Genomic DNA, 13029 nt, shown 5'->3' with positions numbered 1-13029 from the left:
CTTCCCTCCTTTCCCCTCTCATGCCTCATGCCTCTTCTCGCTTCTCCTCCCTTTTCTGCTCCTTTTCTTCACTCTTTTCCCTTCTTCTTTTAAAAAGAAACGTTCTAATATTTATAGATGTCATTGATATGTTATACAAATTAATTGTTGATTATTTTTCGCTTGTTTTATTTAAAAACAGTTTGGTAAGAATGTGCTAAATAAATGATTCGATCAAAATTAATAACGTATACATGGCATCGTCAACATTGAATATGATGGATATCTCTATGAGACTTTGGTCAAAGTAATAACTTTCAATGATTCTCAATTCAAATCTTGAAATTCTATTGAACAGGGAAGTGCAGAAAAAGAAGAAATGAAAGAAAATAACAAAAAATAAAAGAAAAAAGAAAAGGAGAAAAAGTAAATAAAAGTAAATATATATGTATATATGTATGTGAAAGCAAAGGGGAAAAAAAAGAAAAGAATGGACGGATAATAAAAACTCATGTATTTATTTTTGTAGTTAAGCGTTTTTGCTACATTTGTACGTTAAAATTTGAAAAATCTATACTATTAATAATATGTCTATACTAAATTATATATCTATACTAAAAGAGATAATAATAAATCTATATTAAAAGAGGAAACAAGATATATATATATGTAAGTGGCCAGATGATAAGTGTTTTAAATGAACGTACCGTAAAATAATGGCTTTTGTATGTTATGATGTTGTAGAACTTATCCCAAAAAGCAATGTTGAGAAAGTGAAGTATATAATATTGTACGGATCATAATATAGCAGAATCATGGTAAACTAAAGCATTAGAAAGTAGTGTCGAATAGGCTATCAGTAGGCACATGAGGCCATACGTATCACTTTATTGTACAATATGATGCAATAAAAATATAATTGTGTTTTATAAGTGACGATGTTTCATTTACAAGTAAAAAAGTTATGAATATTAATTATTATTAATTACTATTCACTACTGTATACAACTTCGCTAAATTGAAAATTTTAAGTATGGGAGTATATTTGAGTATAGTTAAGTATGTAAGTATAGATTTAAGTATGAATTTTTTTTTTTTCAATATATCGTGCAAAGTATATTGATATTGGATTAAATATTTTTTTCTTGTCCGAAATTTTGGGACAATGACTCGACTAGTTCCTTGGTTTCGCTATATCGTGACAATCATATCAAAATTATATACACTGTGTGTATATATATATATATATTATGCATTACAGATAATGCTGTCACATGAAAAAAATGGACGTTCGATATCTTCTTTTAAAATAGGATACAAAATATTCTTCAAATTATCGTTTTTATTAATGCAGTTTCCCATTATTGTATACCCATATGCGAGTACGATTTATTAAAATTAAATTGAATTTGCGATGTGAGTTTCTAAGTCTAGTAATTATACACAGTGAATCCCAAATTATGCACGACATGGAAGATATGTTTTACATTATAGGAGATTGCGTAATATAAACTATATAGTTTATACACTAGTTCCAGTTATACACTTATACTACATAGTTAATACTAACAAGTTATAAGTTATGTAAGTTGCCTCAGACTTTCCTGTCTAGACTTATACGCGTGTATGCATATAGACCATGAGTGTGCTTTCGTAATCTAAACTGCGTTACATTTTTACACAAATTTGTTTATACGAACTCGGATGCATCTATGTTAACTTAACATACTTAAACTTACACATTGCATTTATTACGAAACGCGTACCGACTCCTAGGTTTCATGATATAAGTTGCAACGTTTGCATACTCGTATCAGCATATCGCTATTGTACAACTGTCAATTGTAACGTTTAATCCCAAGGGTTATTAAATCTATGAAATTATTTCCAATGATTACAAATCTTAGAGTCGCGTCTCTTATCTATTCATTTTATTTTCTTAATTCATAAAAATCGGGACTCGATGCATAGCATTACAATATATTTCTGACTGTTTCAAACTAACTCAAAGAGAGTTTCGAATAATACAGTATCGCCCGCCTGCTATATATACGTATATTTATATGGCTACGAATTCCCGAGAACTACCTGTTCGGTATTATCTGTAGTTCATATAGAGTCCATCATAATATCTATTATAGACCGTAACTCAACCAGTACTGAATTATCAAATCGAAAATGATTTAATTTCTTATCATTTACGAGGTATCTACATAGTCAGATTGCTGACATTCTTAAGATCAAAATAATACCAAACATAACTATATTTGAATTAATTTACGTTCATTTACGACCTACAGTTCTTTTCAGACATTTTCTTTTTATGATGAGTGATATACAATATATTTAAAGAAAATTTGACCTTCAAAATTATATTCGAGGACAATTTTGCGACTACTATTTTTAACAGATCTTTACCGATCCAAAGGTGCAGAATCACGCAATTCACGGTGTAGAGTCTCGTTATCCCTCCATTGTCTACATATTTATTGCATATACAGGGGAGAGTAGTAACAGGCGACGAATGAAACAGACAGCAATCTCGCATAAAAACATGAGCAACCTCAGAATGAGAGAAATCACTGATTATGTCATCTTTTCCAAAATATGATACAGTGTGCTATAATTGAAGTTAGTACAGTCTCGACAAAGATTTTTGACATGTGCCCTCTCGCACATTCGCAGTTTATCGCACTCATCATATGTAAAATAGAGAACGATTTATAATATATAACGAATTACAACGAGACAGTACCGTGTATTTTACATGCGCATTCATATATTATCATTTCAAGCATAAGTGCGATTCATTTCCTAGTGAATTTAAAGACAGCAGAGGTCCTATATCCTTACTCCCTATACGAACATTATACTATGTATAAGATGTGAAGTTAGATGAGTGTTAACCCATTCATGAATACGGTCGTATAAGTACGGCCGAGAAATCTGTGAAAACAGTATTGTGAAGACAATACAAGAAGAAAATTTCAAAGTTATATCAGTAAAATTAAAAAAATAATTCAACGACGTATACGATATTTATGATAAACATTTACTGCAAATATGAGCCGTAGTGGCACTAGTGAGTTAAATGGAAAATCGTCTTAAGACTACCGAAACACTTATTTGAAAAAGGATTAAGGTTTTCTGAATAAGTGGTACTACTTTTGAGTTTACTAGAAAACGAATTACCCTGTATAATTCGAGCATGCTTCCGAATACTGGAAATAATATGATAATGTACATATGTAAATTATTATAAATATTCATAAATATATAATAATCGCAATTTAAGAAGTGCATAGAAGAAATTTGTGTAAAGTTTATTTTTAAATGTTTCTAATTCTGACATTAAACATTGTAATATTATGTTACTTGTCGGTGCTCTGTAAAAATAGAGTTGTATTTATCTATCCTCTTTGAATACATACTCAGATGTCTGTTTTTCATATAATAGTGATCAAAAAATAAAAGAGAAAGGAAACAGAAGAAAAGAAGATTCATAAATAATAAATAAATAAATAACAAATAATCAAAACTAATAAAATGCATCGAGAAAGGATATATACGATTTATTTGTCTCTTAATTCAAAATCCTTCATAATTTACTTATGACAATAATGTGTATATATTGTCTATCAAGATTGTTTCAATGTTCATATAATAAACAATTAAAATATATTATTTATGTATCACACTATGAAAAGGAAAGTAGACGATTGTAAATTTTGAAATTATAGAATACGTAGCACTTTACAAAAGTAGGTAATATATAAATGAAATAAATATAAATCATAAGCGTTCATCTAAACATTAACAAAATTTCGAAAAAGCATAACGGTGTAAAGATGATACGCGCACGCGTGCGCGCGCGCGAGAAAGAAAGATTAAAAAACAATATGATCAATAGCCTTATAAATCTTTAAAATTACGGAGAACAATAAATAACGGTATCTAAAAGTAATATTACACATTGTTCAATATTTGGCCAATGCAAAAATATGTGTGCCTGTATACAACAATTTTAAAAATGTGTCATCCAATTGATCACTTTGAATCAATAATTTATGAGCAACAAAATTTGTTACGCACCATAATAATGTTCAATAAGGTCGCGAATGTCCAAGCAAAGAAATTGAACCATGTAGAAATAATAGCGAATTGAAGAGTAAAGCCAGTATGAGCCTCTTTACCATGCTTCCAATTATTTACATCCGTCTGTAAATAATCCATGAAATCGAAAATTGCTCCACAAGAAAGCCTATTATGTACAACCTGTAGAATGAAAAGAAAAATATAATTATCGTATATATGATACGAGCGGATTGAAAATATACAGATATTTTTTTAATTTTTTTGAGCTAATTTTTTCTACCTCAGCTTCACGACCAGTCGAGTCTAAAAGTTGTATCAATCTTTTCCTATATTGATTGCAAGTTTTGTAGTAACCGTCAGTTATTACCACTGCATGAGCTAATGATAAACAGCAAAGTAATATTGTAAGAAACATAATCGGTATCCATTGATTATATGGTATTCGTCTTTTAGGTCTGATCATCACTGCTGCCACTACTTCGCCATTACTGTTTAAATTTCTGCGAAAAAAAAATATGATACGAAGATAATAAATCTAAATGATGTATTTGCCTAAACACAATAAATCTTATATGCATAGTTTCTATGTAAGGACAAAGGTATATAACAAACAAGTTTTTTTAAAAAACACATTAAGGTCCTTTTCCTCATACCTGCTAATATCATCGTAGATTCGTACAGGCGTATCTAAATTCTTATTAATACAAACTCTATATCCGTGGTATCCACCAAGGCACAAGCCGAATAGAATTGCAGGGCTCAAACCGTATACACCAAAATAGCAAAATTTTATATCACCTCCCATAAAAGTGCTGAAGGTATTGACACTGTATAATATACAATCGCAATCGACACTAATGCAAACATCCAAGGTCCAAGCCCAGTATTGCCAAGCAGTAACCAAACAGGTCAACGACATCACAGACAAAATTGCACAGGAAATATATAATACGCTGAGAATTTGTTCCACTCGCTCTCCGTTCATGTTACTTCGTTTATAAGATATACATTACTCCTAAGAATGAATACAAATATCTTACAAAATAACTTCATATTTGTCCTTCCCTTAATTTCATTGTAATTCTGACTTAAACACCAATTACATGTTGCTAAAATTCCATTTTATTATCATAAATCTATATTAATCTTTCTAGTTATGACGCATATATTCATTAATTCTCAATAATTATAATTTTAATTAGATGAGCAACATTTGAAGTATCAAAATGTTAATTCAAAGTTACAAAACATTCTCTTATAGAGCATATTTTTTCTCTTTTCGTTAGGTTTATAATATAAGAAATTAAACTCAAAGTTAAAGAACAGTCATATGAATAAATTGTTCACAAAAAGTGACTAAAAAGCTAGAGTGAAATAATCCAAATAGAAATAATGATGCAGAAAAGTTAAAAAAAGATAAGTTTGAATGTTTACTTAAATATTTTCATAATTATTATCATTTCCTCGATCTACTATTTTTATAATAATAGGAGATTTACATTCTTTTTATTCGTAACTAATTTATGAAAATTAAATTTAGTATTCTCATCAGAGTTTATTAATATTTGTTGATAAACAGATAAACGGTATAATTAATATATATATAGAGCTATGCTATGCTATGCATAAAAATATATATATTTTCTTTTTTTTAAATCAAAATCGTAATTAAAACTACTTATTGCAATTATCATAACATATGTTTTATCAACATATTTGATCGTAATTATTAAAGTCACAGCCATGTCTATTTATCTTCTATTGTGATGCGATCGAGAAAAACGTTTATTATTATAATTTCTTATCCCAATCTGATAACTTGATATATGAGTCTTAAAATGTCGTATTTTATTAAGAAAAGCTTCTTTGTACCTTCAAAGAAAGATTGAATTCTCAGATATATTACTCTGCTAAAATATCTTTTGTCAACTCAAATAATTACAATACACAGGAAAATTTGGATGTCCCTGAATATCACGTGTTCCTTGTTCAAATAAGCCATGAATTCTTATTAATACTCATCGATGAGGTATCTCTATAAACGTTAAAGATCATCTTCAGTAAAAACCAAATATTTACCTTTTATAATAAATGTTTACGTCGTTTAAAATGGATTTCACCAATATTACATTATGTAATAACATCAACGAAAAATGAATTACGTTTTTATTTTCACTTTTCCTCTTTCGAGTTTTTATCAGTTTTTTCCATAACACAAAAGTCGTGTATCTATCTTATATACGTACGTATGTACGTATATCATGTACACATTATCAATAACACGATATATAAATAATACACCATTTTTATTCACATCAAGATAAAATTTGGACTACTTTAACTAACGGTACAAATATTCGGCCCTCTCTTTTCCAATTTCTTTTTTCTTCACTTAAATTCTCCGCTGTCTTTTTTTTTCCTTTTTCTTTTAGTATGTATACATCAAATTAAAACTGGCATAATCGGTATGAAACACGAAAATACTTGAAAACGGAGAGATAAACTTTGATAAGATTATCGTGCCTTACCTGTGTTATACATTAGTAATCCAGGTGTCACAAACTGTACACATTGTTAGTATTGTTGATATACCAATCAGTATATAAATTTAAAACTAGAAACTATGCTGAAATTATTACTAATATAATTCACACAAAACGCATGTAAGTGTACATATACACTCATATATACATAATGGTGCACAATTTCCTTTATTTATATTGCAAATTGATTTTGCTTATTTTGTTCAACTGTTTATATTTTATAGAATTGTCCAAAATGATTTTTTTTATATACAAAACAAATTGATTTGGTTGTGGAAATTTCTAGTTGTACCGCATTTTGTTCCTTGCATTTCACTTTGATCTGTAAAAAAAAAAAAGTAAAGAAAGATGGATAACAATAGTAAATGTCTAACAACAGTATATTATATTATACAATATATACAATGCACGTGATTGGGATAGCTATAACAAAATAATTGTACAGAAAATATATGATTTAAATTTGTTTTATTTGGTCAGATAATTCTATTGCTTTTACTTTTTATTCAGGTTTTTTACTGTTTTTTCAAATTTTTGTAGCTTGTAATAAATTAAAGTAAGTTATATGTTTCTAGAAAAAATAACAAAGTTCAAATGTAGTACAATTTCAACTATAAATGCAATTATGTTAACTTTTTATTTAAGACTTGGCCATTAGGAATACCTATTGAAATAATTTTCTATAAATATATATGAAAATAAACATAATTTATTTTCATCTTTATATATTCTTATTCTAATACCTGGATATTTATATAATATTGAGTAACAGTTTCACTGAAAAATAATACATAGTTGAAAAATCAAAATTATAGGATCAATCACACACACAAATAAAATATACGAAATAAACATACTATTAAACATATCATAAAAAATAAAAATGATATATATAAGATATTTTTATTTTAATAAAATACTAATCTTTTCCTATATCTTTGAAATTTCAATCTGAATTTTAGATCTCTAGTATCTTAACAAAGAGTATTAAAAAAGAACACATAAATTTGCATCTTCAAGTAGTAGTCAATCATTAAATGTAATTGAATATTTTAATCAAGAAAAGGTATGGTAGAATTAATCATCTTCAATAATCTTTATGAAAATAAATGATCTTATATAATTTGTATTAATTACAGAATGCAAATGTATATCATTCCTTTGTTAAAATTAAACCGCTATAACAAAAATACTCAGGAATATTCAGAATAGTTAGTGGTTTTACTGCTACACACACAGTCTTACGCTGGATTTATGTTGCGATGCCTCAATTTTAATAAGGCGTCCCAGTTACTCCACAAGCAATACATAGATGCTATTCCTAGTCCTATACAACCACCTAATGCACATTTTTTTAAGCCAGCTAAAACAATCAATCATTTACTTGCATAATTCCAACAGATAATTTAGATATATACACATTATTTATATAAAACATACTTGTAGATTTGAACAACATGCCTGTCCCAGTTGCAGCTGCTAAAGTATTTAAAGAATCGTCTGTACCTCTAGCCCAAGACAAAATTACACCAAATCCACTATACATTACAGATACTATCCCAAAAGTATTCGCTAATGAAGAACCATTTTTCATGACATGATTGATTAATCTATCAAAAGAGAATTATATATAATTTTATAATTTATCACTTCATAATGTAAAATTATTTAATTTATTAATAGTAAAAGGATTTTCAAGTACATACTGTGTTCTTCTAAGTTTGCCAGTTTGATTAGCTAAAGATGTTGCTTTAATGCCTCTATAAAAACCAGTTGTACCTCCAATACCAGCTCCTATGATACATGCTGCACCAATCTGAGTAAAAGCTAATTCAAATCTTCCTCTTTGTTTTGCAGCTCCTTCAGGAAATATATATTCTGGTTGACTTGGAGGAAGATATGCAGGATCGAAGTTTAAATAAGGACTAAGTTGTGTTAACCCTTGTTGTGATGTAACTGGTAAATATAAAATAAAATGCAATGACTCTTAAACATTTAATTATGTATTTAACATATATAGATGTACATGCAAGATGCAATATATATATATATATATATGCACATTTTATTCATTATTTGTTGTAATTTTATATAATTTTTTTTAGATAATAAATAAATAGTCATAATGTTATTTAATATATATAACATATATCATGTTATACATAACTTATAAAGCAAATTATATTATTTCTATAAGATTATTAATAGAGAAAGACAAAGCTAAAAATTTGTACAACAATGTTATTATCAAAGTGAATAAAATTTGTTACTGAATTAAGTAATATTGAAATTACAGACTTTTATTATAAGACATATCATACAGAATTATATAAATTATACAGCTATGAATAAATACAAAATCTTTTTCTATTATCTTAAAAATATAATGAAACATCGATAAAAGCGACAGTGTTATCTCACACTATTAATGTATATTGAGGTTATCCAATCATAATTATCACGTTATACCTATTAATATATTTGTCGCGACAAATTTTGTATAACTTAAATATAAACTATGCTATTGTATGACAATACTATAATATATAAATTATTATGTATAACATAATAAAGTTACTCGTAAATTTACAAGAATAAAATTACTATTAAATAAAATGTTAATTTTAAATTTACCTGGTATGTTTAAATTAACATATTTTCCACTATTTATCGTATTTTTTGCATTTTCATCTCGTAAATCTATCATTTTTGGCGTTGGACTGGTTAAATTTTTGATTATTCTATTATAGCACACGTTATAATATTCGCACACACACGAATAATAGAGAATCACGTTACACGTTTCTTTCTAAAATAATGTAACCCGCGTACTCTGAACTTGTCGATTATCATCGCTAAGAAGATTTCATCACGTTGATCCATACAATTATAGTAAAAAATAAAATAATTATAGATATTGTACAATATTATATAAATTACAATTTATATTCATGTAAAAATTATAAATGTATGAAATATACGAAATATCAAAGTACATACATAAAATATAATTTTGATATAAGATAAATATATAAATAGTAAGAAAAATGATCATTTCTTACTTTTTTTTTATTATATATATGCTTTTCTTTCCTAATGTTTCTTAACAATACATTACGAACTTTTATTGTTATTGTTATATAAATATTAAAATTTATAAATTTTGAATAATTATAAGTAGTATATCAATTTTGATTATTACAAATTATTTTTTAATGATTATATAGTAAATAACTCCATCGTACACATCATTATAAAAATAATTTTATTATGTATAAACATCAAACGGAAAAAGGATAAAATAATTTGAAAATATTGAAATACCTAAATAATATTTGTATCTTAGTCAATATTGAAATGAATATTACTTGAACAAAAATATCAGTTGAACTAAAATATTACTTGAATTAAATATTACAATATTACTTGAACTAAAATATCAAAAGTAAAATATCAATTCAAAACAATTATCCACTAAAGTAAAGTACATGTTAATGAATATTAATATTATTATAATTATTACAATAATATTATTATAACAATATAAATGAGTATTTAGATAACGATATAAAAACGAGGATATACTTACATATATGATAAATAGATTTAAATATGTTACTTTATGGAATAATAATTTATTTTGTTAGTATAATATATTATTTCATTAACATAAATGTATATATGATGTTTTAAATTACAATTAAATATTTGTCAACAAAAAATTGAAATAAACAATTCTGATCGAAATAAAATAAAGCAAATATCGATCCTTCTTCCTTCTTTCCGACACTTTTATATCACCAATATCATTTCATAAACCCAAAAAATAAGAGGGGAAAAATACACAAGCGGCCTCTATGTAGTAACGGTCGTACATCTAACTATGCATTGCATTGCTACTGAAAATGGCGTCGGGCTTAGAGGTGCCAGAATATTCCTCTCCAGCAAAACGACGAAAAGTTGACGACATTAGTTACAAAAATATCAATAGTGTGAAACCAGATTTTCAAGCTTGTGAGTCGTCGCATGATGCTCCTAATGAAGATATGGAAGGTATTTTGATAAAAATATGGTCATCCTTTAATGAAATTTACGAGGATGCAAGATGGCGGTTAAAAAAGCAACTGCTTTTCTTGCGTGGTTATCGTTCGTTTGTAGTTAATTGAAGACAGGAGTCGCCATGACAGTTTTTGTGTATGTCGCGTATTTAGATTCGTAGTTCATTTTTAATCAGGTATATAACTATAACAAAATCTTTATTTTAATCCAATGAAATTATTTGTCATTTAATTTCTTTCAAACTGATCCTTCAACACATTATAAACCTAACAGTTTAAATGAAAATAAAAAAAGTAGTATCAGCAAGATGCAAAGGTGTACAGTACATTCAACAAACGTTTACAGATGGCATGATTTTTATTATGTACGAATGATATTTACTTTTATATTTAATTGAATGGCATTCCATCAATTCTAAATATTTTCAATATGATTTATTGTGATGAAATTTATAATAAATATATTTTTATATATACGAATATTATTTTTCTCGTTATTTTGTTTAGTAAGCGTAAAAAATATATAAAAGATTTATAAAATTAATATAGAAATAAAGAAAAATCAAAAGAAATGGAAAAAGAAAAAAATAAGTACGAATTTTAATTTTAAATCAATATTTAATATTTTACTGCTTGTATATTAAAAAAATATAGAATCACTAATGCTATTGCAGAGACATTTGGTGGAGATAGTGGTTTTAATGAATTAAGCGACGAATCCAAATCAATTTCTATTTCACCAGATGTTACAAACTTAATGACAACTCCATCACAAATTGATTCAACTAGTGATGATACTGGTTGCCCGTAAGTTTCAATTTATATGTTATTTCTAATTTATATATTTTATTGTGATTGATAACACTTAATTATTGAAATTGTGTAACTTATTAAAATAAATATGTTATTTCTTATTTATAATATTCTAGAATCGATACTGCAGATGAAAAAGATGAGATATCTTCAACAGTTTCAAATTTATCTGATTTATCAGGACTTTCTGACTTTTCTGGTGAAGGTGATATCAATCATCAATGGAGAAATGCGTCTTCATGGGTTCAGAAACAAATGTTAATAGGCACTGATCCTCGAGATCTTTTACATCATCTTCTTATGGATCCTTCACAGATTCCAGAACAGGTTGATGATTTAACACTGTGGAAGGTATGCAAATGATAAATTTTATTTATTTGATAGTATATGAGATATTGTATTTTTGGGGTATTTGTTATTAAATATTATTTTAATGTATTTTAGATTATAATAAATATGATGTCAGAACCGCCACGCAGACAAAAATTAAGACATATAAATACTTTATCAGATGTTGTCAAGTTGATACGTAATAGCAGTAGAATCATAGTTTTAACTGGAGCAGGTGTAAGTGTTAGTTGTGGAATTCCAGACTTCAGAAGTAGAGATGGTATTTATTCCAGTTGATTTATTTATAAATTATTTTTTCTATACAAATAATAAATTTTTTTGTATAAACTTTTCTTACTAGGCAATGTTTGACATTAATTATTTTGGTCAAGATCCAAGGCCATTTTACAAGTTTGCACGAGAAATTTATCCTGGACAATTTAAGCCAAGTCCTTGTCATAGGTTTATAAAAATGCTTGATAAGCAGAAGAAACTTTTAAGAAATTATTCACAAAATATTGACACGTTAGAACAAGTAGCAGGTATTGAAAATGTGATTGAATGTCACGGTGAGTGATATATGTCACACATATGTAAATATATGGAAAAATTTGTTTTTTACCTTAAAATGAAAATAAATCTTATATGAAATTTAAGGTTCCTTTGCTACTGCTTCATGTACAAGATGTAAATATCAAGTGAAAGCTGATGATATTAGAGAAGACATATTTTCCCAGAGAATACCATTGTGTCCAAAATGTCGAATTAATATTTTACCTCCCATATCCGAGATTAATCTTAACGAAAGTTACAAAGGTAAATATAAATATAAACGCTTTTATAGTATTGACTGATGTGTTTTACGGTGATTTTGTAGTTTTCATTGCCAATTTCTCTGTGGTGTGGAAAATTAGCTACCTAGTGATAGTTTTTGCTATTAGTCTTTCCTATAGCGCGTCGCGAGTCGGTGGACATGAGTGAACATTATCTGCTCTTTACGGAATATGTCTTCGCTAAATGATGTTGCCATTTACTCTGATCTACGCATAAATTGACACGTCAATTGTAACTACGAGTAAAACCTTGGCTTGTTTATAAGCATATAAGGTAAACTTCTAAAAGTTGCATGAAGTTACCCGTGCGTGCTGTTTAGCCAGATTTGTGGGGCATAGTTTACAATTTACCATTCAAACATTTCTGAACAAACAAAA

General features: G+C 27.3%; 3 protein-coding genes across 6 annotated transcripts in view; 1 reads left to right on the top strand and 2 right to left on the bottom strand.

The window, feature by feature from the left end:
• Positions 1-3823: 3823 nt before the first annotated feature.
• Positions 3824-5994, bottom strand: LOC108548650 (uncharacterized). The gene is made up of 5 exons (XM_017901698.1): positions 5947-5994; positions 4728-5089; positions 4355-4574; positions 4072-4254; positions 3824-3988 (listed from the first exon to the last, which is right to left on the bottom strand). Exons 2-5 carry the CDS (start codon positions 5057-5059, stop codon positions 3908-3910), a joined length of 816 nt encoding a protein of 271 aa, XP_017757187.1. The 5' UTR covers positions 5060-5089; positions 5947-5994; the 3' UTR covers positions 3824-3907.
• A 70-nt stretch (positions 5995-6064) lies between these two features.
• Positions 6065-9458, bottom strand: Tim23 (translocase of inner mitochondrial membrane 23). Of its 4 annotated transcripts, none has more exons than XR_001890279.1 (6): positions 9252-9458; positions 8324-8573; positions 8058-8227; positions 7863-7980; positions 6603-6939; positions 6065-6109 (listed from the first exon to the last, which is right to left on the bottom strand). XR_001890279.1 is itself a non-coding variant. In XM_017901759.1 (5 exons), exons 1-4 carry the CDS (start codon positions 9322-9324, stop codon positions 7859-7861), a joined length of 615 nt encoding a protein of 204 aa, XP_017757248.1. In that variant the 5' UTR covers positions 9325-9458; the 3' UTR covers positions 6417-6939; positions 7853-7858. The 4 variants fall into 4 exon arrangements, 2 of the variants coding, with proteins under 2 accessions (XP_017757248.1, XP_017757247.1); XR_001890278.1 differs by lacking the exon at positions 6065-6109 and adding an exon at positions 6537-6557; XM_017901759.1 differs by lacking the exon at positions 6065-6109 and having other exon boundaries at positions 6417-6939; positions 7853-7980.
• A 1064-nt stretch (positions 9459-10522) lies between these two features.
• Positions 10523-13029, top strand: part of Sirt1 (Sirtuin 1) — a 5756-nt gene continuing 3249 nt past the window's right edge. The window contains 6 exon segments of the mRNA XM_017901760.1: positions 10523-10670; positions 11350-11482; positions 11605-11839; positions 11933-12111; positions 12143-12387; positions 12476-12634. Of these exon segments, the coding sequence (XP_017757249.1) occupies positions 10523-10670; positions 11350-11482; positions 11605-11839; positions 11933-12111; positions 12143-12387; positions 12476-12634 (1099 nt within the window).

This window comes from Eufriesea mexicana, unplaced genomic scaffold (assembly GCF_001483705.2).
Source record: "Eufriesea mexicana isolate 0111107269 unplaced genomic scaffold, ASM148370v2 scaffold1723, whole genome shotgun sequence".
NCBI lineage: Eukaryota > Metazoa > Arthropoda > Insecta > Hymenoptera > Apidae > Eufriesea > Eufriesea mexicana.
The sequence above is the reverse complement of the archived record's forward strand: the minus strand, read 5'-3'. Positions and strand labels throughout refer to the sequence as shown.